This window comes from Rissa tridactyla, chromosome 4 (genome assembly GCF_028500815.1).
Source record: "Rissa tridactyla isolate bRisTri1 chromosome 4, bRisTri1.patW.cur.20221130, whole genome shotgun sequence".
NCBI lineage: Eukaryota > Metazoa > Chordata > Aves > Charadriiformes > Laridae > Rissa > Rissa tridactyla.
This window is the reverse complement of record NC_071469.1, coordinates 9470187-9495674: the sequence shown is the minus strand read 5'-3', so window position 1 is coordinate 9495674 and position 25488 is coordinate 9470187. Positions and strand designations below refer to the sequence as shown.

Below are 25488 nucleotides of genomic sequence, written 5' to 3'. Positions count from 1 at the left end.
ATCCATTTTTTTTTCAGCTGTATTCTTGATTCGTAAGGTCATGGTGATGAATTTTAAATAAAATACTGTTAGATAAGCAGAAGAAGAGGCCAACTGAAACTTAATCTGGCTTCCTCAGCTCACCAGGAAATGCCTTTATCCTGATTATTTCTGCATTTCTTATTGGTTCTTTAGTATTTGACCATCCTATTCTGAATGTCAGTGGAAAACTGAACTGGAATTTAATTTCTTAGCCTTTTAAAATTGCAGGTGGTGCTGCAGCACTTTGCTGTGGCAATGCCTTATTCTGCAAAAAAAAGGTCGGTGTTTATTTATTTGTAAATATAGTTTTATAGATAAAAGTTGTGTATAATAGAAAAACATGCCTTTTTCCTCAAACTGCAGAATTTCTGTGAAAACAGAGTTAAAAATGAATAATAGAGTAAAAAAAAAAACAAAAACAAAAACAAACCAGCCCGTTTTTCAATATTCCCTATTTCAATGGTTTGCTTATAAAACATTTCTGGAATGTTATGTAGCGAGCGTGTGCAGTTCTGAACTCTACCTTTAATGGCATCTGTTAGTTCAGCACGACTTCTGTTTGTGAAGGGCTGTGGGCTCATCTTCTGGGTCACTCCGTAAGCAAAGAGAAGCGCTTGGACCCAGTAAGAAGTGCCCTGAGCTAGTTTCATTTCACTGTGGTTGTTACCTTGTAGTTAGCCTAACCATCTTAAAGCAGTTGGGGGTTTCCCCTTGTTGAGGAATGTATCTCTTGTAGACCGAAGGGGGATACAAGAGATACAAAGCAATAAGAAAACTTTGCTATTTGAAGAGTTTGGAAGAGGGATTACCAGGCTGTTTTCACTTGCTGCGTAGCTGAAAGAAGCCGTAATATCTGCAGCACAAGTTGGGACAACTTACAAAGTTGGTTTTATCTGCGTTGGGGATTTGACTGACCTCTGACAACTTGTGGGTTCAAACTTCTTTCCTCTAATATTCCCACTCCAGTGCTGGAGGGGGAATGACTATCCATAGTACTAAAAACTTAATTTGGCTGTCAGCTCTTATCACAGCCATTACTTTGACTCAGCCCAGGATGATCTCTCGCATTTGTTCTTAAGGGGAATATGAAGTTAGTGAATGCTATTCAACATTTGTGGATAAAACTAAACTCATCTCCAGTTTTAATGAAATTGCAAGTATGTGATGCGGGTGTTAAATATGTACAGCAGTAAAAACTGGGTTAAACTGAGGTCCGTTCTGCACGGGTTTAGTCTTCTGGGATTTGTGTAAAGAAATATTATTTAGAGAGGTTATAGTTTGCTCTTGACATTGCCTGCTTACAAAACCAGTTCCTAAATCTTGGCTTAACAGACTGTGGCATAATTTCCTTTTCAGAAGCATTTGTTTTAGAATTTGAACATTTAGATATCCAGTGTGGTAGTATTCTTTTCAAGCACTACGAAATCTGCTAGCATTGAAATCTGGCCAAGAAAAGCAGCAGAATGAAACAAACCTTTAAAAAACAGCTATGCTGCTCAAGGCCTGAAAGATCACAAGAGGGTTGCACTGATCCAGGAAGACAGCGAAAAGATATTGCTGTAATTTTGGATACACTTAAAGTTTGCGTAAGGTATCAGCACTGTCTTGGGAAGTGGTTACATCTGCCTGTGCTGGCTGCTTTTCCAGTCCTACACCACCTCTTCGTGGTGGCACATACATTTGTGTGGCCTTGAGGGAAAGTAGAATGAAAATTTTGTATTGATCAAAACTACATTTTACCAAAAAAAGGGAGTAAGTTTTAGCTTAGAACAACTGGCAAAAGTAAAATACATTTAAGGAGCAGAACTGTTTCTTTTGTGACACTCGTGACGTACGCTGGCTTGAAGCGTTTCTGAAGCCATGTCCCTAAGCGTTGGCTGCTACTAGCAACACATCAAAGGAGTAGGTTTAAAGCCTTATCCTTCCTTCTCAGCATTCCCCAAAAACTGATAAAATTATTTTCCAGATTCTATTTAATTTATAGCATTCTGAATACTACTAGTGGTCTTATGAATAACAGAAAGTTACTAGAAAAAGGAGCAAAAACTTTGGGTGTGAATATTTTTTCATTTCAGAGTACGAGAAAATACACGTATATAGGTATAAAGTTATATTGTTTTCACAGCTGCATACCTTGTGCTTTCACTGATTTTTGGTGATCTGGTTTGTGTTGGTTCTTTTTGGGTTTGTGTTGTTTTTTGGTTGCATGTTGGTTTTGTTTTTTTCCTGCCTACAGCTTTGTCAGATTAGCAGATCTGGGTTCATTTCCAGATGGATTATACACATCTACCTGCTACATATAAAGAAGACAACCCAGTCGTCTTTTCACCTCGAGGGCATGATATACTTAGTATGACTTCTTTCCCCGTGACAAAAAATGTAGTAAGATTTTTCTGCACATAATAACCTCTGAATTTTGGAAAATATATAGTATCAAATCCATAGCAGGTTTTTGCACCTGCTTGTGTAGCACACAACCTGTTAGCTGTCTTCTGTGTACTGTTAATCTAGTTCTTGGTAAAGATTGGCATAGTTAACCTTTTCACTTTGTAAAAAGTTAAAAGTGCTTTCACCTTCTGCCATTTACATGTAGGAACTCTCCTTGCTTATTTCATTGCAGAGCCTTCTAGTAAAAAATATTACAACTAGTATATGACTTTATTGCAAAAGATGGAAGAAGCCTTACTAGGTTACAGAATATCACAATTCTAAAGCATTGCTGTCTTTGGATTCTATAATTAATTCTACAATTACACTTAATACTTATTAGATCATTTTAGATTTATTTATGGCTAAAATATGAGAAATAAAGCCTCTAGGAAAAAAATGATCTATTTTAAAATAGTACCTATATTGTCTGTACCTATATTGTATTGTCTGTAAAACTTTACATTTGTGAATTTCAACATAATCTTCCCTTTTCTTTTGTACTGCTATATGATTTTGTCCAGAACAGTTAAACCATTGGTCTGTGATAAGATGGAATTCCAGTTTTGTGAAGAAAAGTTAAACAGACCAAACTTAGTTGTTAGATAAAACTATTACCATTCTGCATGCTTGGTTCACCACTATGGCATCATGAAGAATTCTTGATACTATCTGTGAACAGCATTCATAACCTCTGCTATTTGTCTGAGTAAACGTCAGAGTGCTCAAGGAGAGAGCGATATTAAACAGACTACCTTGTACCAGAATGGGAGGGGTGGGGGAGAACAGGGCACAATATTTATGACTCCAGGAACTATAAGTTGTAATTTAATGAGATCAAAGCATTTACTGTTTATTTGCTGCACTAGGAGCTTGGAATAAACTGGTTAGAAAACAGACACCAAAAAAAAAGCAGGATATTTAAAAGATTATAAAGACTATAAAATCAAAGGCATATTTTAGGTGGAAAATCATGTTGTAGAAGTCTCTAATATAAAATTAATTTAGCATTCTCCTGAGATTAAGTAATTAATGTTTCAGGAAAAGCAAAGATCCTCCAAATTTATAGCCAGTTCCTGTTTTTACCAGATAGTCACTGTTCTTCCTTTTTTTTTTTCCTAATTCCCAGGAACATACAGAGTAGTTATAATAGGTACTTTATTCCTATTGTATATCTCAGTGTAGGAGGTTTTACCAATACCAACTCAATGCCCACTTCTAATAAACATTTTGTTATTTCATCTTCCAAGAAGTATAAGTATCATAAATACTTCAAACAGAGTAGAATTAGTACAATAACATTTTACCTCTGAAAATAAACTTTTAGCCACGTGTGACAAATTTAAAGTTTAGCAAGTCAGTCTTATGAATTTCAGTTCCTCTTATTTATTCTGTTGTTTCCATACATTATTTAAAAGTAGGGCATGACTCAGGATAGTTTAAAAGATTTGTCTTCGTTTTGAATTGCAATGCCTATGCTGGGTGAACTATTTATATGTGTTTCCTGTGTTAAGGAACTGAAGAAAGTAACTACAGACTTGATAAGGTCCAAGGTCACATCTCAGTACAGGGTGGGAGAAGAAAACATCAATCTTGCAGCAAAGGAAAAACAGTTTCAAGAACTCCAACAAAAAATCACAATGGTATTTTGGAATTTAAACAAATTAAAATTTTGGTGAATATTTTCTGTTCTTGCCGCAAAAATCATGGCAACGATCTCTCTGATTTGTATAGATTCCTTTCTACTAACAGCATATACAACATAACAAAACTGTTTCCAGAACATTTCTACGGAAGTAAATATGCTATGAATTTAAGTGTAATTTTATAGTAAAAAAATATGGCTAAGAGGACATTTCAAAACCATTTAGTTTCTTTAAATATACTCATGATGATTCACAATATCATGTTAATACAATACAACTAAAGAAAATGGACAGCAATTTTAAATGCCTTTTACTGTTCTTCATGCTCTTTTTTAAGGAGACAGCAGTTAGTAAAAAAGTTCAAGAAGAAAACACTCACATTAAAGAAGAAAAGTTGGTGAGTTATTAATACAACTTTGCTATTTAAAAATCACTTAAGTATATATGTGTTATATTCATACTTAAGTTTCTGAAATTATTATACTAAACTATCAAACCTAGTTAAATTCACTTATTTTAGCTTCAGAAATATTTTAATACTACCATAAATAGGATCTGACTTCTCAGCTTTTACAAAGTATATTAGCAAAACAAAGTACATTATTTGACACTTTATTCCAAGTTTTTTCTTAACTTTGATTCTCTATTCTTTTGTCTTTGAATTCAGATGGGAGAAATTTGGTATACCCATGAAAAATAAGTACAAATAAGCAATAAGGTTTGCATAACACGCTTGCTCTTCTGCTTTCTGGTTGCCAACAGTTTACTATAATACTCCTGGTATTGAAACCAGATAAAATTGGAATCATGTGTCAGTCATATACAAAGGAAATGGTGTTCATTCATACAGAACATGTACCTACAGAATATTAAGCTACACCTACACGTAGCTGAGCAGAGTTAAAACTGTCTTGTATCGCAAACTCAGGTATGTTCCAGAACAAATCCAGATATTCAAACCAAGGTACATGAAGTCAAGTATCAAATACAGCAAGAAAATTATGTTCCCTGTAATAACAGCAGAATACATTGCTTTGCAAAATATTAAGTGTAAAAAGGGCTTTTTTTTTTTTTTTTGTAAACAGTTGCAGAATTTTCATTCTACAGTTCATTAAACCAAACATGTCAGGGAAGTGTATCGTTCTTGTTCTCAGGGAGGGACAAAAGCAGTAGCTTGCTCCTGTACCCACTGGGCATTCATTGAAGGCTAATCCAGCAGTACTCTTTCAATCCATAAAAGCCTGGTTGTGTTTGAATTTGCTTTTTAAAAATACTTGCCAATAAACATCAGAGAAAAAACAAGAGACGTACTCAGACCTCATTACTCCCACAGCCCTGAATGCACTAAAAGCATTTATGTGGAGATGCTTGTAGCATAATTCATATGCATATTTGATAGGTATTATCTAAGAGAAGGACTCGGGTTTTTTTCTCTATTTTGTTCTGTGTGAATTGCTAGAGTTTGTTTGGTTGGTTGTTTTTTGACATATGGAGGGGTTTGGTATAAATCTGGGGAGGGCTCTAATACAGAGATCAACTTCATGTTTTCTCCAAGAACCTGGGTTAGAAAATGTCGATTTCAGTGTTACAGAGAGCCACAAATTCACTGTCTGGATTAATTGAAGATGTTGGTTTCAGTGGCTCTTGGACTAAGGCTGAATATATTGTCTAAATTGTAGTTTGTTTACGCTGAACTGTATGCAGAGAAGCAATCTTGTCTAGTTGAGTGAATACTGTACTGGATTTAAAAGACAAGGCCAACTCTGCTACCGACCTCAGATGACACTGGCCAAGCCATCTCACATCTCTGTGGTTCAGTTTTCTAGATGTAAAATTGAACTAAAAATAGATGAAGCTTCAGTGCAAAAATATTATTTCTCCCTGCATGACAGCATACGTGCATGAAAAGGAATGAGAGTACACCCAAAATAATGATTTTATTTTTAGTAGATAACTGTATCTGTGTATATGATCAAACCAAAACCAGATAAACATGAAAGCTCTTTGTAGGTAAATGAAAGTACTTTATTTTAATGATACGTTCCCCTCTCAATATAGTTTGAAGCAACTGAGAATATTTAAGATTATCTTCTACCTGAAACTCAGGGGGTTTTTTTCCTGTGCAGGTGGTCTTTTAGTAATTGCTGTTCTGGTGTTTAGGGAGTAGAGATTGGCTTGGGTATATCATCCCTCTGTCTTTGAATCTTTGGAAATGTGTTTTGTTTCCATCCACTTTTTCAGCTAACTGCAGCAAACTTAATAGCAGCACCGATGGGTTTGTAAATCTATCCAACCTTAATCAACTCATTTTGGATGGCTCTTTTTTTAGAACTTATTCTTCTTGAAGTAACAATATACTTTTGATGAAGGTACCACAAAATCTGATGTACTTGCACCATATAATGCAAAGCTAATGTGTCTTAGTTCACATCTTTTGGGATTTAATTCAGGAGATACAGAATAATGTCACATAAGGGTGATCCATTAATGGAAGTGATTACTTGCCTGCCATATAATTTCTCTGGGTTTTTCCATATTTTCCAGAACTATAATATGGTACCATAAAATTATTCTGTTAGATTAATTGAACTCACAGCGGGGTTGGATTTGCTATATTTTGTTCAGATTTGCACTGAAGTATGTTTAAAGTATCAATGGATTGTTCATTTTAATGATAAGAAAATTCTCTGGAAAAGAGCAAGTTTTAACTAGTTGTAATAATGTTATCTTCTCCAAAGCAAAAGGACGGAAAAACCTGGAGTTCTGATTTCTTCCTACAAGCCCTTCCCCAATGTTGACATTGGAATACATTTTTATATACATGATTTTGTAGACACTGGCAGAATAAAAAATAAATATATTCATCTAAAAGACATAAATTATCTAATGTTTAAGCTTCAGAAACAAAATCTTATTCAATTTATACTAATTTGTTTTAATAAGGAAATTCTCAGCTCTCTACAGTGTGTGCAGGAGCTGCTTCAGCGAACAACCCAAACAAATGTTAGAATGGAAAGTGAATTAAATGCACTGAAAGAAGAATATCAGGTCAGAGTTTTCTTGATTAGACAAGCTGCTACTATCTGTTATGTATTTTTTAAGTCCAGGGCTGTTAAAGACATCTGTATGCTTTTCAGAACTTTTGACCTCACTTCCATTGCTCCCTCAGCTCCTTAACTGTCAGCATGAACCTTGAAACGCAGTCTATGGTTTCCCTCTTTTAGTTCTCCCCCTAAAGTAAATCATGGTTGCTATTCTTACCAGCCATTTCTGGAGGATAAAACCAGAACATATTGGGGGTTGCTTTCAAGTATTTTGAAATCAAATGATTTTATGACTTTTGTTTCTTACAGTTTTCATGTAGGTATAAATTTATTTTCTGGAAAATACTTCAGATTTCAGATCTTCATAGGCAGATTTTGTCCCCAGTTTCGTTAGAGCAGAGGGCCTAAAAAAGAGCATATCCGTAGCCGTTTCTTACTGTGTTGTCAGGTGTCGTATTTATGCAAGAGGTGGTAAGTAGCCACACTGGAGAGTGTGGAGTTGCAGCATTCCTCAGGTCCTCTTTGAGTGTGTGAAAGTGGCTCAGAACAGTTTGGATTCTAAATTCCACTAGCAGTCAGACTGGCCCACAGTGCACTAAAGATTAAGGTCATATCTGTTCCGGCCAGCTGTGCCATGCAGAGTTTGGGTACAACCATTAATCACACTATTAATAATTATTATCTATCTACTGTTTGTTCATACATAACCACAACTATTCCATTATTTGCTTGGGCTGTGAGGCCAAGGTTTTGAACTAGGATCTCAGATAATATCAAATTAAACTTCCTGTGTGCATGTGCAACTTTTGTTTCTAAATGCTTCTATGCTAAATTGAAATTAGATTCACTTCACATAAGCCTTATTTTGTCTTTTAATAGATGTAAGCAGTTTGCTTTCTGCCACAATATGAATTTTGCATTTTGATGAAACAAGTAAGGTTAAAGATGAGTTATGTTCTCCTTCAGAAACTAGCTAAAATTTCAATAGGAATTAAAGTACCTGCTTTGTAGTACTGGGTAAAGCTGCAGTGACTGGAAGAGAAAGAGAAGTCACTGATTTCAGATGCCTAGGTTCTTGTATTTGTATTAGTGTCGGATTTTCATGACTTAAAGTTCTGTGATCTCAAAGTGCTCTAGAATCAAGAGATGCTTCTCAACCTGGAGAACAGTCCCACCAGTTCATTATGAATCTTCAGAGTTCTCCAGTTCCCTTTTTGTATATAGGCTCTTTTTTTAAAAAAAAACAACACACCCAAAACCAAACCAAAAACTAAAATGACAAAGTACAGTTTAGTGGGAAAAGATTTGTATTTTTCTTAGCACATTTGAAACTTTTGACCAAAATTAATTTAACAGTCCCTTGGCTGTAGAATTGCCTGAAGTGGCATGCTTTTCTGTAACCTCATTTATATGTGGGGTCCAGTGAAACAGCTAGATTACTTGCTATTCATACAATACTGTTTTTTTGTTAAAGTAAGAAGATAACATGCATTTTATTTTTAAAGATGATTGAAATTACTTTGTAAATTAAACCAGAACCTTGAGATAATTTAATTGGTATGTAACCTTACTAATGACGACTTTCATAATACAGGGGGGCCTTTAGGATCTTTGTGTCTGGATTATTGAATAGCAGGTGTATTCTAAAAGTACTTTTTCTGATAGTATTTCTAAGCTATTGTTTCCCATCTGAGATAAAGTTTATAGTATGCCATAAAGCTCCAGCTAAAACTGTGAAGGGTATCTGTGAATCTTATCTTTGAAGACTCCACATAAATGTCTGAAAATGTAAGAAAAACATAGCTTGTTTTCTTGGTGTTAAGGTATGAATTCAGTACAAGTCCCTGCTTAGGCCTGTACAGGCCAACAATTGATTTCTGTTTTGCAATCATACTAATTCTGATTAGAGAGCCTGCTTTGATTTGGGTCCTGTTTATGTTTGACAATGGGAAAGTATTAACGTTTTCTATTTTTCTAACTACAAGACAAACTTTCTAGTCATCAAAGCTTCAGTGTAGTCTTCAAAGCTAATTTCTTGCAGGCACAGGTGCTTTAGATGAAATTGGTGTTACAAGACATGGATCTCTAATAGGAGGCTCTTGATTCAACCTTTGAACGCTCTGTTGACTGTACAGGGGCTCCTTAATACTTAGTTTGATGTAAATATTCCTTCTTAGTCTTCAATGTGGGGCTTAAGATCAGCTAAGATTTGATCTCAGTTGAGTTTTGTGAGAGTGTCCTGTGGACTCTCAAAACCAAGATGTTCTCACTTGAGAATGGGAATTAAAGGATTCATAACATTTATATATTCCCATATGAGTGATAAGATTTCAAGACATCACATCTGGAAACATAAAAGTGGCTAGATATTCTAATGTGCTTTTTTGTAAATCAAATAAATATATGCTTAAAATAGAGCAATTCCCTTAAACAGCATGATGTAAATGCAATGCTATGTTAAAAGTGAATGTCACATGTTCTTTCCATATGAACTCACGGGATTATTTTGATTTGTCAGAAATGTCCATCTCTCTGTTTAAACAGTAGTTGCTTTTTACTACTCATTTGGCTGACAGTTTGATACAGTGATGTTCCAGGGAATGAGACAAAGTTAACTACTTATTTTGCAGTGTCATTTTTTTAAAGCAACAAATGGAACTTATAAAATAGGGAGCTGAATACATAACTTGAAGTGGCTACCCACTCTCTTGCCAATGTGAGAGTTATTGCTTACATCTTTATTGGCTCTAGAACCGCAATATGATGAATTGGGTCTGAAGGTCATGTATTATCCCTATGCTCTATCCTACATCCCTGTCAAATTTGTGGACCTTGCTGATCAAGGAAAAGAGTTTCTTCAAAATAATAAAAAAATTGAGGGAGTGATTGTACAATCCCATGGAAATATTTTTATTCATATACTCACTCACAAAAAATTACTGCTTATTATCTATGCGTGCTTAGTGCTAGGATACCAATGTCCTTAAGAGTTCAGAAAAACAAGTTATAATTCTTTACCGGGTGACGGAATACTTGAGAGTGCAAGGAATTCAGGTATTCCCCTCTCTGTACAATTGGCTTTAACATATGATGAGTCATATTCCTCTGCTCCTCCTGATCTTTTGCCCTAAGAGCTATGCTGCGAATAATTACTATATTCCATCTCAAAGGAGGTTGCATTTGAGACACAAGTAAAAGAATCCTTGGAGTTAAGCTGGTTTATCAGAGAGAGGAGGTCTTGGACTCCTACTTTATAAAATTGGGTGAAAGGTGCTACATCAGAGTGCAATTATTCAGGTAATGTATTGTTGAATTGCCTCATCTTTTTAATTATATAATCTGTCAGAGAAGATCCATTATATTCTTATGCACAACTTTCCCTATGTGTATAAAAATGTAAGGGAGTCTGAGTTTTCCTGGTGTTATACCTGTAAAATATATTTGTATTAATAGTGTAGCTAAATTAACATAGACATTTAAAAATTGAATCAAGAAGTAGACTCATTTTTAGCTAAAGATTAAGTAAAAAGGAATTGCTTTGGAGCATTGCATCCATATCTTAACATTTTTCAAGTGGACTTTCAAAGCAGCTCAGCAGAATCATACATATGTAGCTGGTCATATAGCTACATGCATTAAAGATATGTTTACGTTATCAAATATATTTGTGTCATCTAGATAGTAGATAATGGATGCAGTAAGTCCTTTATCTTCCATATTGTTTGCTATAAAAATGAGATAGGATTAAAAATTCCAACAGTACCTGATGTGTGTGGAGTTACTTTTGATTTACACAAGACCTGCTTTAATTTAGCACCGTAAAGCTGAAAGAGTTAACCCCAAAATGTTGCAAGTACAATTATGATGGTATAAAACATAATATTACTGTTATTTTAATGCACTCCTATTTCAATGATCTAATAAAAATAAATTAAAGGATAATCAGGCGTATGCTTCATATTCCAATAGATATGTTTTAGAATTTAAAGTTTATACAGTTTATATAGATATGTTAATAAACAGTTTTGGACAGAAAAACTGGTCAGAAAAATAAAAAGATTTTATTTGGGTATGCAATAGTTTTTTCTTTAAGTACAATGGGTCTAGATTGTGCTACATTTCATATTTCTTATCTCTGGACTTTATATTACTTTTTCAGCACATTAAAACTTATGCAGTGAAACTGAATAATGGCAAGTGTTTTTATACCCTTTTATAGCCATTTCTTTTTTCATAACCTCCCCCTGTTTCCTGTTAGCTAAACTATAAGCACCTTTCTGTTAATTTATGAAAATTATTGTTGAGATAGCACATTATCACTGATCTGTATGGCACTTCCAGCATGTTAGAAGCAAAGGTCCAAGCAACATAAAACACATCAAAATTCATTAATGTGGTATTGATTATTTTTTGGATAATTAATTTTATTGCAGACCCTTGAAAGAGATAATGAGCTGCAAAGGCAGAAGGCCAAGGAAAATGAAGAAAAGTTCCTTAATCTTCAGAATGAGCATGAGAAAGCACTAAGAACTTGGAAAAAAGATGTAGGTTTATTAAATTAAATGTTAGAGTATTAAAAGGTTTCTGAAATAGTCATCAAGCATTTCAGGTAATTCCTAAAAGCCAAGAAAATATTACAGAAATAATACAATAAAAACAACCAATTTCTTTTCCAATAATGCAGACTCTTCTAGAAAGGAATACTTTTAAAACATAGATTTAGGAGAAATGTTGACTTCTGTGCTCTAAAAGGTCAGTGCGTTTGCTGCAGCTCTGTAAAGCAAGAGCCAGGGTATTAGGTGTTGCCTTGGATTTACACACTTGCTATTACCTAGACATAGAAGCTGATCTAGTTTTTAATTTACATTGAATTTTATGTATTCTTCAGGAAACTTGCAATTTTTTATACAACTTATTCAGAGAACACCAGCATTTCTAGGCTGCAGTCTTGTACCCTCTCAGTAGGGTAACTATCAGTAAACTGTCATATACTAAAAAATGAATGTAAGCCCCCATAGACAGCTACGGAGTTGTCCTTGTAATCCTTTTGTCTGAGGCTAACTCTTTTGTGTGCATCCACTATGGAGATGACTGCAGCCATGAGACTACAAAATAGCTCAACTGTTCTGATGCTCACTGCCCTGAGAAGATTTGATCTCCCTAATTCCTAGGGGTCTTATACCGTAGTTTCCTGTATAGATGTGAGATTTGGCCCTGCTTATTTCTCAGGAATGCTTGCAACTATTGTTTAGAACCTAATTATTTTTTTTCTCTCCATATTTCTGCTATGGCTAACTACAAATTTGGTCTCTTAAAGTATAGCATCATCATAGATAATGTTAATATTATACACTGCTCTGGAAATATTTGTCAATTAAATGAAGGTATTTCTGTAAAATTACCCTTCTGTTCTTTCTACAACTTGTATTTTTGACCATCCTTTTTGTTAGAAATACAAAAATTTGTTACATACTCACTGAAGAAGCACTGGACCCTTGAGGCTATTTACAGAAGTGAAGTGCCAAGGAAATTATTTGCTGTTGCAGTCTAGTCTTAACACTGTAGGTGGACAATGAATGTTGACTAGCATGTTTATCTTTGAGCCAAAAAAGGAAGAAAGCTATAAATACAGATCTCACTTTTTTAAGCATTGCTACTTGAAGTAAATCTTAAAAAAACACCAATTAATAAAAGGCATCGCCTGCAATGGAAATGTGGTTAAAATTTTGGTTGGAATGAAAGAGCTCAAAATTATCTTACTTTGTACAAAGGAATTCCTTAGCATCTACACTTTCTTTAAAGGATGTACTTTAATTTGCTAAACTGTTGATACTCCTGTAAAACACTGTTTTACATATTTGAACACGCAGTAAAGATCTGTGTTTGTGTGCTCTGTGTACCCTCAATTATTACAGGAGGAAAACATGAGAAGAGAAATAGACATTATTAAAAATGAGCTGAATTCCCTTAAAGGAGTTCATAGACATCTTGAGGATTATTGTCATCCTCCTCAGGAAAATCAGCGTTCTGAGCAAGTGGAAAATCCACAGGTAAGCGTCTTCAATAGCTGCAGTACGTTCCATTTCTTATAAAAGTATTAGAGAATGAGACACATGACAGTTTTTCTAATCTGGCTGTCATGTCCACTGACCTTCCTGTGACATTGCTAAACCTAAAAATTTGTCTGATGTAACCAATGATCCAAGATCCCATTAAAACTTACTGTACCCAGAGAATGTTTCCCTTTCATCCCGAGGGCACTTACATCATAGAAACTTGAGATGTTACCTCATTAATAAATTTATACACAATAGATAGCAGTTATCTTAATCTATCTTTACTAAATCCTATTTCACAAACACATTTTGCATGGGCGTTTCTCAAATAATGTGGCAGACTCATTGACCTCATATGTATATGAGTTCCCTGGAAGTGTGGAAATAAGTCCACTTCTCCTCAGAGGAACTAACTTTAGCCTCTGTAACATGGGACAGATCAGAAGATTTGTATTGTCAACATACAGATTATGTAAGGTCTTCAGTTAGAGTTTAAAAACCCCACACCTTTATTTCACTTATTATCTTAGAATAAGATAGAAGCTTAGAAAGGAATGAATGCAGGAGGTAAGAGACTGTTGTATGCAGTGCGGGTTGAACTAGAATTGAGCTTGCATTGCTGGGTTAACCAAATCTATGTTCAGTTCTATATTCAGAGCACATATAAGAAGTCAACAAGTGGTTAAGCACATGAAGATGGCCTTCTGGAGCAAAAGGAAGAGCACATAGCCCTGCAGCTATGTGTCCCTTACTTAAACTGGATTGCAAATTTATATTCCAGTCTTTTATAAGGTTGAAAAAATGGGAAGAGTCATAAGCAATAAGAAAAACATTCCCTGTGCATTGAATGTATTCTGTTGTTCAGTTAAGTATTGGTTATATTATTGTTTCCATTAGTTTTTACATCCAAATAATGAATTATCCTTCAGAGAAGGGAAAAATCATTTTGCATGTATATAATTTCACTTTCAGTATTAGGAAGACACTAGGACTTTAAAGACAGATTATTTTTTAGAACTAGTCTATGAATTGTCGGTAAAATGACAAACTGTAATAATATTTTAGAATTTGGAAGAACTTAAAATCGGTTTCTTCACAATGCCTGTACATATGTTAATAGCTCAAAAACATACGTATGCACACATGTATGAATATACACACACGTATCTGCTGGTACGTGCTTAACACTGCAATGGAAGTTAGACTTGAAAGTCACTCATCGTGCCTAAGCTGTATGAATTCTGCAAAGTATAATGCAAATTGTGTAACTTTTAAAATTCATTGTTTCTTTAAATGAAAATGAAATACGAATTAATTAGGATGCAGAATCAATGCACACGATCACTTGTTCACGATAAACAGTACTTGTGCGTACTAAGATAACCCAGTGTTTGAAAGTAGATAAGCTTAAAGCACATGCCTGTAAATGCAAAAAAAAGTCTGAGATGTCTTCTAAATATATACCTTGCACTATTTTATGGCAAATTGCCATACCGCTTTGTGCTGTATGATCATAAGAGTTCAAAAGCTAGGCAGGTTAGGCTGAGTCACATCTCCAGTGGAACACTGCCAAGAAATTACAGGCACTGCAGCAGATCACATTGATTATTCTAATCTGTGGAATTTCACTTTGTATCATTAATGAGTCCGTGTCTAGCAAAACATAAAAGGGCAAGGTGTTGGCTATGATTTAGAACTTGACTATGGCTCCAGGTGTTGCAAGGAAATAGGCATATATTTATTTTTACATCTAGTGCAATCTGAAATCCCTGCAATTACTTGTGGGACATGAAATTTAGAATGTATGTAAACTTCATACTGATCACCTGTGGAATAGTAATTAAGCAAAGGCCTTTTAAAAAAGAAAGGTACAATGTCAGACCTTATTGCAGACTCAAATTGCAATTTAGTTTAATTTTACCATGGTTCACATTTATTTTAATATAATTTGTAATACAGCTAACACCTAACAACAGGTTATGGTAATTCTTTTATGTGTATATGTACAGGGAGATCTAGGTTTGAGGTTTTGAATTTCATAGTATGAAATATTCTGTTGAGGGAAAAGTCATCTTAGGTAAGTGTATGTTGCTTAGGTAGACTTCACTAAATCACAGGGAAAAAATTAAAATCCAGGTCTGATAGTTTTGATATGTAGGCATTTTAGTTTATGCATCTTGGACCTATTTTTGAAGGGCTGAACAGCCATTTGAAGTTAATGGAAACTAGGTTTGTTCAACCCGTCTGAAAATCTGGAAGGAATTGTGTAACTTTTCTCCCTTTCTAAGAGCACTTTCTCATGTTTACTTCAGATGCGTTCAGCGGTTCAGCCCATACCAACAAATGTGGTAAGTTCCACCATAGTAGCTGTTTTATACCTGTACAAAAGAGGAACATGCACAGTTATATCGTGCTGTTTAGTGTTTCTGTCTAAAGAAACGGCTCCTAGAAGCAGGAGTTTATTAAAGAATTACAGCTTTCATGAAAGAAAAAGGAAATTTCTTGTATTTGAATTTGAAAAGAAAAGCTTGAAAATGTAATGCCAAGGCTGTATACAGCCAAGAAGCAAAATTAACTAATTAAAAACTTAAAAAATAAAAAAAAGTTGTAATATTTATGATTTCCAAATCAGAATGACAGGGAAAGATGATAATAAAACATGAAGACAAGAGAAAGAAATTTCAATTGAAACTTCAAATTGAAGGTGGCGTGTTTGGTAAGAGAAAACTATTTTTAGGACCTTCTTCTATTCACCATGACTCCTCTCTCCCTCCAAATCAGCCAAGCTGGGAGCATCAGGATGTTTCTGTGACCTGTAGAAATTTGTTCCCTGCAGATTTGTATTCTACATCATCTACTTTGCCACCTTTGCCATAATCCCATTTTTGACCAGTGTTGTCTACGCGCCTCCCTCCATTTTGCAATATACCGTCCTCCCCGCATGTACGATGCCCGAGCATGGCGCTTGTAACTCCCTCCCACACCCCAGCCCTCCTTTTGCAACACCTCCAGTCACCCAAGTATCTCCAGCTTTTTCTAACATCTTTTATGGACTAAGCAATACCCCTGCTCCCTCCCACATCTACCTACTTTTATATCCTATCTGTAGGGCAAGAGCCAGCGCGTGCTCCTGCCTTCAGCTGCCAAACAGCTGATGACAATAAAGGATCTTTTTTTCCTTTTTTTTTTTTTTTTTTTTTTGGTGGGGTTTTCTTAGGATGTTTCTTTACTATTCAGCTCGCAGTTTTCGCAGAGCTTTAGCAAACGCAACTTTGAATCATGAAGGCAAATACAGATGCAGTATTACACCAGTGACTTAAACTTTAAGTAGACATTATCTTTCAGGCTTCTACTCCTCTTGAATTTGACTGAAATTCAGGTTAAAAAGCCACCTCGAAAGGAATGAGGAACTGACTGACAGGAACTGCAAATTCATAAGCCTTATTTGCCTATGAAACAAAGTTAAAAATCCTAGGTGGTTTGTTAGGAAAAAAAAGAATAGTGTTAATATTTGTGTGTATGCACAAGTGTTTGAATGTAATTAGTAATCATGCAGATTTTTTCTGCATGTAATTACTGAGCAGTTCACTGATTTAGCCGCAGAGGGAGTGATCCAGCCAGCACATGTACGACATGTATTCCTTCCTCTGAGAAATTCTGTCAATCTGTGTAACTTTTTCTCTTGTGGACTGTAAAGTAGCAGGACCTAATTTCTTTCCTACTCTTCTAGAGTATTAGTCTGCTTTTGTTCTCCATTTACATTAACTTCATATACTTCAGGTGAATGGTCTTTATTTTCCACCAGAATTGTAAAAATAATTTTAAATCTAAGTCCTGAACTTTAAATCTAATCAATAACTGTAGTAAATTATTAAAATATGTATAATCTTTTGTTCCTTCTTATGCTAGAGTGGTCAAGAACACTCAAAAGACAGTGAAATACAGGCTATTCAGAAAGAAAATGAGTGTGTGCAATCTATAATAAGAAAAGACTGTAATTTTGGACATGAAGAAGAAACTGAAGTAAAAAATGCAATGGACTACTCTCGAACCATTGAGGAATTACAGACAGAACAAAGTAAGAACATTACACGGGTAACAGAGATAAGTAGTGTTGTTGAAGAAAGGATAAAGGCTTACAGATACAGTATATGACAAGAGAATGCTTGAATTCTGAATTAAATCTTCTTTTACTAACAGTAATAAAATCCTTGGTGTCAGTAGTGCTAATCTACGATAAATTCACAAAGTTCTGAATTGAAAGCACAGTGCTTATGGTGGCTGCCCTGGGACAATAAGTAAGATCTGTGTGCTGTTGCAATACTCTTTCTGCATGCCAGTTTGAGAAGTGAATGGGGGTTAGGAAGAACCATCGTGTATAGAAGGGTTTGGAAGTAAAACCAAGCACTTTCCCTTTCCAATAAAACAATGAAAAAAAGGCAGAAAGAGGGATTGTGCTGCACAGGGCAATGAAGGTTTGTTCACGTGGATATTTGTAATACTTTCCTATGCAAAACACTTTTTAACTCCAGACAGTAATTTTTTAAGCCAGCTGAAGGAAAAGTACTTAGTGTCTAATGCTTGGTCTCTAAAATGTAGCAAAGATAAGTGGAAATTTAAAAGCTTATTAACTGCAAAGTGACTGCTCTAAAGGATCAATGCTCACAGCCTTTGAGCGTATCTTTCAGAAAATACCTTTCTGATATTAAAATCCTTGTTACTCCTCACTGGTCCACTACCGTCAAGTCATACCATATTCCTTTTGGTATCAATATAGTCCCTTAAACATTTTCGGTTCGTGGCTACAAATGCCACTTTCAAAAATAAAGACAAATACAGCCGCAGCAGTAACCAGTGGCTTAAACTTTACGTGGGCACACAATGGTTGATTAAGGATGTGTAATAATTTCATAATGAGGATGCCTTTCAATAATAAGGCTGACAGATATCAGTTGGGCAAGATTTCAACTGTAAGCCATAGATCTACAAAATGTTAATATATTTTCTGTCTGAACAGTTTATAAGTATTTTGTAAGTTATCATAATACACTACTTAAGTAACTTTTTGATAGACTTGTGTGTGTAACGTAAGATAAGAAAAATCAGTATTGATACTAATCTTGAGTCTGTCTTTGGAAATTTTAAACTGTAAAAGTAAAGCATTACTTAACCTTTGGGTCATCTATCACTAACTAGAGAATACACTTACTCTAACAGATTTACAAGTTCTTGAAAACAGTTTTAAGGATGAAATTAATGTTGCTAGCCCTTATGAAGAAAAGCAAAGGGAGGCTTCTCCCAGGAATATCCTCTGCACAGATACTGATTTAATTACCCAAGGACAGATCTCAGACATACATGTCACTGAGTGCAAAGAAGCAGAAAACCTGGGAACAACACATAGAATGTTACTGGAGAAAAAAAATTCAAACTTAGAACCAAAGTTACAGGACAGCAGTCAGCCATTGGCAGCATGCCACACACAAAAAAGAAAGGTCTTTTTAGACAGTACTGACACTGTAGGTGTCTGCAAGAAAAATGCAAGTGAGGAGACTGACTCTAGCAAGCAAGAATTGTGCAACACTATGGATGAATCAATTTGTACTAAGGCAGATAAAAAATCAAAGAGCATACAACACAGCAGAAGTGTCCTTACACCTGAAGCACCCAAACCTGAGTCTGAAGTGGTTCTTTGCACTGCGAAGAATGCTGTGTGTGAGAAAAGTACAGATAATCATCAAGCTGAGGAATTAAGTTTTGGCTTCCTATCTCATACTAAAGAAAATTCTCCAACAGAATACCAAAAATGTAGCTTGCTGGACAGTGACAATTATGTAGGCAATGGATTGCATAAAACAGAAAAAAACTTGTTAAATCTGAGTGGTTTGCATAGAGATAAACTTCCTTTTATACAGCCCCATGGAGATGCTGAAGACAGAAAGTACGCTGGCAATGCCAGAAATATAAACAGAAATGGTGCACTGAGGAGTACTGATGTTCCAGCAACTGATGCTCAGAATCTACCAACTCTTTATTGTGGAAATGCAAGCGGTGATGATGCCACAAAAGAACACAGTGATAATATGTGTCTCTTAGGTACTTTGAATTTATGCCCCGCCAAAACAGAAAGAGGAGTAAATGTGGATGACATGCTCAGCAAGCAACCTGAACGAGACAGTGCTGAACAAACAGGGGATGATACAAATACATATACTTTGAACGCTGAAGACCTATCTCCAGTAAAGGCTGATGGTCTTGAAACAGTTGCTCATAAAAAACCCCCAACAGATAGGATTAGTACAGATAAACTAATTCCATGTAAAAAAATTAATGATATTCAGATACACTCCATCAAAAATGGACATTCCCTGGAGGTCAATAATTCAACAAACAACACATTGTTAAAAGAGAAAAAAGACTCACTGAATAGTACGGTTCCAGGAAGGAAGTTTGCTGAGGGTGACCTGAAAGAATCATGCCCTTTACCCATGAGAACATCTGGAAATTTAGTAAACAGAAGTGGAAGGTCATCCTTTGATCTTTCAACCTCAGATAAAAAAGCTGAGAAAACTCCAGTATACTTAAATTTTTTAGACCTCGGTTCTTGTTCAAGGGTAAATCAAATGAGAGGTCAAGATCCATGGACTTCAGCTTCCAAGGAACCTTCCCTTTTGAAAGAGAAACTACCATGCTTAGTGGAAAACACAAAGGTTATTTCAAAAACACAGTGTCAAAATCTCAGTGAAAATGTTGACAGAAGAGAAACAAGACTAGGTAAGAAGAATAAGCATTTATGTTTTGAAGCATGAACTGAATATACTTTAAAAAATACCAAAATATGAAATTTCTGCATCTAAGTTTAATATAGCATTAGAAAAATGTAAACCTTCTGACATTTCAGTTATATGGTAAAAAAAATAAATTATTGAAAGATGAGATTTCTCCATTAATTTATAGTATAAATGCAACTAAACACCTTTTTTTTTTTTGCTCAATTATCTGATTAAATAAACTTTTTCTCCCATTTCGCTTTGTGACAGAAAAGCAGTGAAATGACAAACTGAATTTTTATAGGCATTTTTAACCCTAATGTAGGACGTACTCTATTAGGGCTCTGCATTTGTCCGGAAAGCACTGAGCAGCTTTTGGAAATCATTCAGTGCCCTTGTTTTGCACAAAAATTATGATAGTTTTTGAAACCAGTAGATGCTTCTTTTAATGGGGCTTAAAAAAGGTTACTTTTTTTATTTTATTATATATCTTTAATTCAGATGGACACTTAAAACCATCTGGACGCGCTGAACGTGAAAGAAGGTTCTGTTCTTTGAAGCTCTGGAAAACACACTGAGCTGTTACGATTGCTCAAGGAGCTTTTTCATCTTCTACTGCTGGCACTAGCTGATTATTTGCTGAGCAATATTTTTAATATGCAAAACAGTAAATATGAACTTTATTCTATGTGTTTCTAAATCATTACTGTGATGTGGAAAAACATATTTTAGATTTGTTTTGCAATAAAATTTGCTTCTAGGTTACCTCTGTATTTATTTACTAAAAGTGACATTTTTAAACTCAGTCTTTTACCAAAGTAATAAAAGTATCATCTGTATTTCCACAGTAAATTAACTTAGGTTCATTTACAGTTGTACTTAGTTTACATTGTACAAGTTTACATTGACTCAGGTACAATTACTTCAGTACCTGGACGTAGTAAAAGAGAATATAAGTGGTGCTTTCCTTTCTCAAAATAAAGTTTGCATGTGGATTCTATTCCTAATGCATACTGTAAGCTTAAAAGCAAATGATCTCTTGGTCTCTGGAAGAAATGAAATTTCTTGAATTTCTTGATTTTTTTGTAGAAAAATAGAGCTTGGGGTGCTTAGATCTTTTCCAAGAGAGGTAGATCCACAATATAAGGGTGTTCGTGTCTATTTGATGTAGTGTTTTGAGCTTTGCCCCTTGAAGGTACAGAAAGAGGAGAATGGAGTCCTGTCCCTCAGTTTTGTGGACAGTGGCAGTGAGACAGAAAACCAGCAGTCTGGTTTCTTTATATTGTTCTGGTGTTACGAATTTAGATTTATGGGTGATTTTGCCTATGTATATTTCTATACAGATGCGCAATTTCTTGAAGTTCAGTTTCAGAAAGGTCTTTGTCCCTAAAACAATAGTGGTGGTAGCAAGGTAGCAGAATCCTGATCTCAGATGGTACACTATTTCTTTTAATAATGTGAATGTTTGTACCTGTTTCAAGAAACTGAATGCATAGTTATGTGATGTCCTGCACGTATCTTTTCTGTAAGAACAAGTAGCACTATCTGAAGTTCTTCCATGTGTTCTTCCTCCTTTTCTTGTTAGAAAACTTTCTGTATGCAAAGTAATGTAATTCCAATAAGTGATTCTGAGAGGTTCATCCAAAGGAGTTGGTAGGGATTTTAATATAACTCAAATTCCCCAAATAACTTGCCTGTTGACCAGTACAGTCACCAGACCTCTTGAATTCTAGAAAAACTTCCCAGTGAGGATCTCGGTCTGGGTTCCAGACGTGCCTCTCCCTCTCACCATGCTGCCTAATTTAGATAGGTCCCTACTTCAGCTTGCTGACCTCTCGCTCCTGCACCTCTTTTGGAGAGTAGAGAACCTTACTGTCAGGGCATCCAAGAGTTATTCATTGTGGTACTCAGCACTGCAACTTCCATGCTTTACTGTGGTTGGGTTTTGTTTTCAGATATTTTCCCAACTGGCAAACCTGGAGTGGAATCCACGATGTCCCTAAATTTTTAATTTTTTTGAATTTACTGAAGCACAAACAGTTTAGACATATGGGAGACCTAGAGGCCAAGAGAATTGGTGAAAGAGTTTAGTAAGCCTATCTGAGGGAATTCCTTTTACTGCCTAAAACCACAATGCCGTTTACGGTTTAGACAATTCTGGTTCCCAGAGAGCAGCTTCTCCACATCAGTAAATACAGGAATGAACTGGGAACGAGCAGGATCTTCCTGGTGAACTCTTTAAAAAGGAAACAAACACAAACTCATAACTGTTTTCCTCTCCCCCCGCCCCGCAAGAGAAAATGACAGGATTCTTAACTGTTACATAACCATGAGGCAACGTATTTTCTTAGCAAAATAAAGATTTTACTACTGTAGCAGTGATCGACAGGCATCTGTGTAGTGACAAAACAGCAACTGTTTGCGTTGTAATTGTGAAAGTACACTTATGTTTTGATCTTGCAAGGAACTTCATATGGCTTTCAACGGAGCCTACTAGCAGTGCGCAAAGCCACTGCAGGATTGGAGCCTTATACTCTGCTATCATTAATCTACTTGTTTGCCCTTTCTACCTTTAGTAGATGATAGCTATAGCCTGATTTCCTGAAATATTAGGTATAGCCATTTACAAAAAGACTCCGTAGGTAAAAGATGTTCTTTGTTCGTCTAAAAACTTTTGTATTTAGAATGTTTTTTTTGTTACACGTCACTCTGGAATATGATGTCAGGATGGAAGTAATTCTGTATTTTATTATCGTTATCGGAAGGTGAGTCTCAAAGTAATACTGCTTGAAAAACATATATTCAGATAGAATATTCAGAATACATATATTTTCTATAAATCACAATTTTAATTTGTCATTAACTTAGTATGTGAAAATGATATAAAACATTTTTAATCAGAGTAGAAACATACCTCATCTTCAGAGACAAAATATGTGAAAGAGAAAAAACGAAGAAGGAAAAGCCTACAACAGTCAGTGATTTAAAACAAAAATATTTGATTTTTTAAGATCAGAGGTAAACCAGAAGTTTAGTGACTTTACAATTAGTGCCTAGAGACTAAATTGCAGTTGTTACCATTTCCTTTTTGTCAATCAGGTTCTACCAGTTTTAACAGAGCTGCCGACACTTTGAATACCTCTAGTATCCACCGAGACCCCCAGGGAGACCCTAGTGAAGAGTGGAATGCTACAGCAAAGACTTTTTATGATTCTTCTTTTCCCACAGAACATGTAAGTCAATTAAAAATATTGCGAACCAGACCTCAGTGAGCTAATTCCACAGATATTTGTACAACTGTACGCATCTGGATACTTTAAGACTGAGTCAATCTCCAAAATAATATCAAAAGGGCAACAAGACACCATTTTTCACAATTAAGGTTGATAGAAAGCAGCAGGAAAAAGTCACAGCATATGAATCAAACAGATGCTAACCAGTCTGTTTGGGAGGGGAGGAAGAGGGTAGTTCATTGTGTACCCTAATAAAAATCATCACCTACAGTAAAAGTAGGAGTTAAAAAAAAAGAAAGAAAGAAAGAAAGAAAGAAAAAAAAAGTAGTGTATAAAAGTATGAAAACATTGTTTCCTTTATTACTTGACAGGAACATGTTATTTAAAAGAATCTGTTAAAAACTGAAAATTCAGCATATCTAGGAATTACGCTGCAGTTATGTGATGCCATATTTGGAGTTATATTTAGTAGGATAACATTACGCAAACACGTGTAAATGCAGAGAATTAAAAGGAAACCTATTGTTTCCCTGTAAGACAACTTCATTCAGGATGGCACTAGCAATGGCTCATACTGCATTGTAGATCTTTCAGACTGCGGAGCTTGAAGAGCTGCAACTGCTGTCTTAGGACTTGACCTAATGCTAAACATATTATTCAAAAGTGATACAATAATTGACAAGTGCAGGTGACCTTCATTGTTAGAAGAGGTTCTAGAGGTATTTCTCAGGTAGTTATGGCTGTCGTCTTTGAAGGAGTCTGAGGTCAGGTTGTATAGGGCTTCTGAGTGACAGAGTTGGCTGACTTTAGCAGACAATGCTCTCAATGCCATTAGCATTCACATTCTCTGAAATTCAGAAACTGATGTTTTCAATTACTCAATTTTCCCAACGTGACTCTACTTGGGAATGACAGTGAGGTGGATTTTTCACCAAAAACAGTGGTGTTATTTACTGTGTCTCTCTTGCTTTTTCTTATTGAGATGGAGCCAGGAATTGATCAGTTACAGCACTTTTCTCACTCTGCCTTGCTTGCTGGCCCCCCCTCTCCTTCTTTCTCAGCTGAGAACTTTTGGAAAGGACTGAACTAAAACACCTCATCTACACCTAATACAACGCTGTATTTCATTCCCTGATCGTGGTTATATCTACTTTGTCACCTCCGAAGCAAAGCTCCTTATGTGCTGGCCAAGTAAAAGCTGAGATGGACGAGAACAGAGTGCCTTGCTGGTTTGACCTTAGATTATTTTCAAAATACTTAATCTACGAAATCTCAGCCTAGGATATTGCAGACCACGCGCTCCCTTCTGTGTTGGTGTCATTCTAATAACTTCCGTCCTCAAATTTGTCATTTTTATGACTGATATGGAAAAGCTGTTGGGAGATTAAAAATAGGCTCAGTAGTCTTTTTTGCTGCTCAGTTTGTTTTGACTAACATGTATGATTGTAACTAGAGCAGACTTATGCCTTCTACAACTGGGGTAATCTCATTCAACCGTAGTACTCTAAAAAGTGATAAAAATTCAAGAGAAATGCTACAGGTGCACTTAAAATTCTAATAAAATTTGAAGAATTGTTTTAAGCATTAGGCTGTATACGCCTGAGTACCAAGGTAAGGGTGAATAAACACCCTCAGCTCAGTTTAAACCCAAGTCCCTAACCGTGCAGTCATGCTATTCAGCAACGAATGGTTTTTATGCATAGGTGTCCCATAGGTTGCCATATTACTCAGTGCTGGTAGTAAGACACATTTTACTTGTATTTTATTGTGAAAATGCTGAGGCCTTTTAGTTTGACAGCTCTGGGTTTGTTTTTTTTTAAAGCTTTATTCTAAACCCGCTGTCACACAACTGTGTTAAAATGCTATATGTATTACCTACCTGCAGTTACTTCTCCAAAGAGGTCTAAACACTTGTTGTCTTCAGTAAAATCCAAGTACCATGGCATGGCTCTATTTCACTTCCACATGTGGAAGACCTAAATGAAAGGTTTTCTCTTTGATTATTACTACAGGATAGATGCAGTCCCATGTGCTATTCCATAGAGATTTTGACTAGTGGCTTATAATGAAGTATGATCTGTTTCTTTCCGAGACCTTGGGAAAAAGCATGGGAGAGTGTATATATACGGCCACTAAAATTAACAGCTTGAAAATTTTATTGCTCAAACGAAGAAGTTACTTTCTCATTGAAATGGAGATTAGTCATTATTGACCTGAAGTATCAGTATCTTCAGCTGAATGGCAATAACGTTTACAGATGCAATAGGCTAAGTGAACAATTTGCATGAAGT

General features: G+C 35.5%; 1 protein-coding gene across 2 annotated transcripts in view; it reads left to right on the top strand.

Moving 5' to 3' along the window:
* The window catches only part of CCDC73 (coiled-coil domain containing 73), an 85368-nt gene that overhangs the window by 57952 nt on the left and 1928 nt on the right, over window positions 1-25488 (top strand). Inside the window, exons 10-18 of one of the 2 annotated variants that reach the window (XM_054199335.1) lie at window positions 3963-4091; window positions 4432-4491; window positions 7038-7142; window positions 11572-11682; window positions 13054-13188; window positions 15507-15542; window positions 17104-17272; window positions 18412-19968; window positions 23064-23197. In XM_054199335.1, coding sequence (XP_054055310.1) covers window positions 3963-4091; window positions 4432-4491; window positions 7038-7142; window positions 11572-11682; window positions 13054-13188; window positions 15507-15542; window positions 17104-17272; window positions 18412-19968; window positions 23064-23197 — 2436 coding nt within the window. The remainder of the gene's footprint in view (window positions 1-3962; window positions 4092-4431; window positions 4492-7037; window positions 7143-11571; window positions 11683-13053; window positions 13189-15506; window positions 15543-17103; window positions 17273-18411; window positions 19969-23063; window positions 23198-25488) is intronic. The other variant, XM_054199334.1, reaches the window with a different exon arrangement.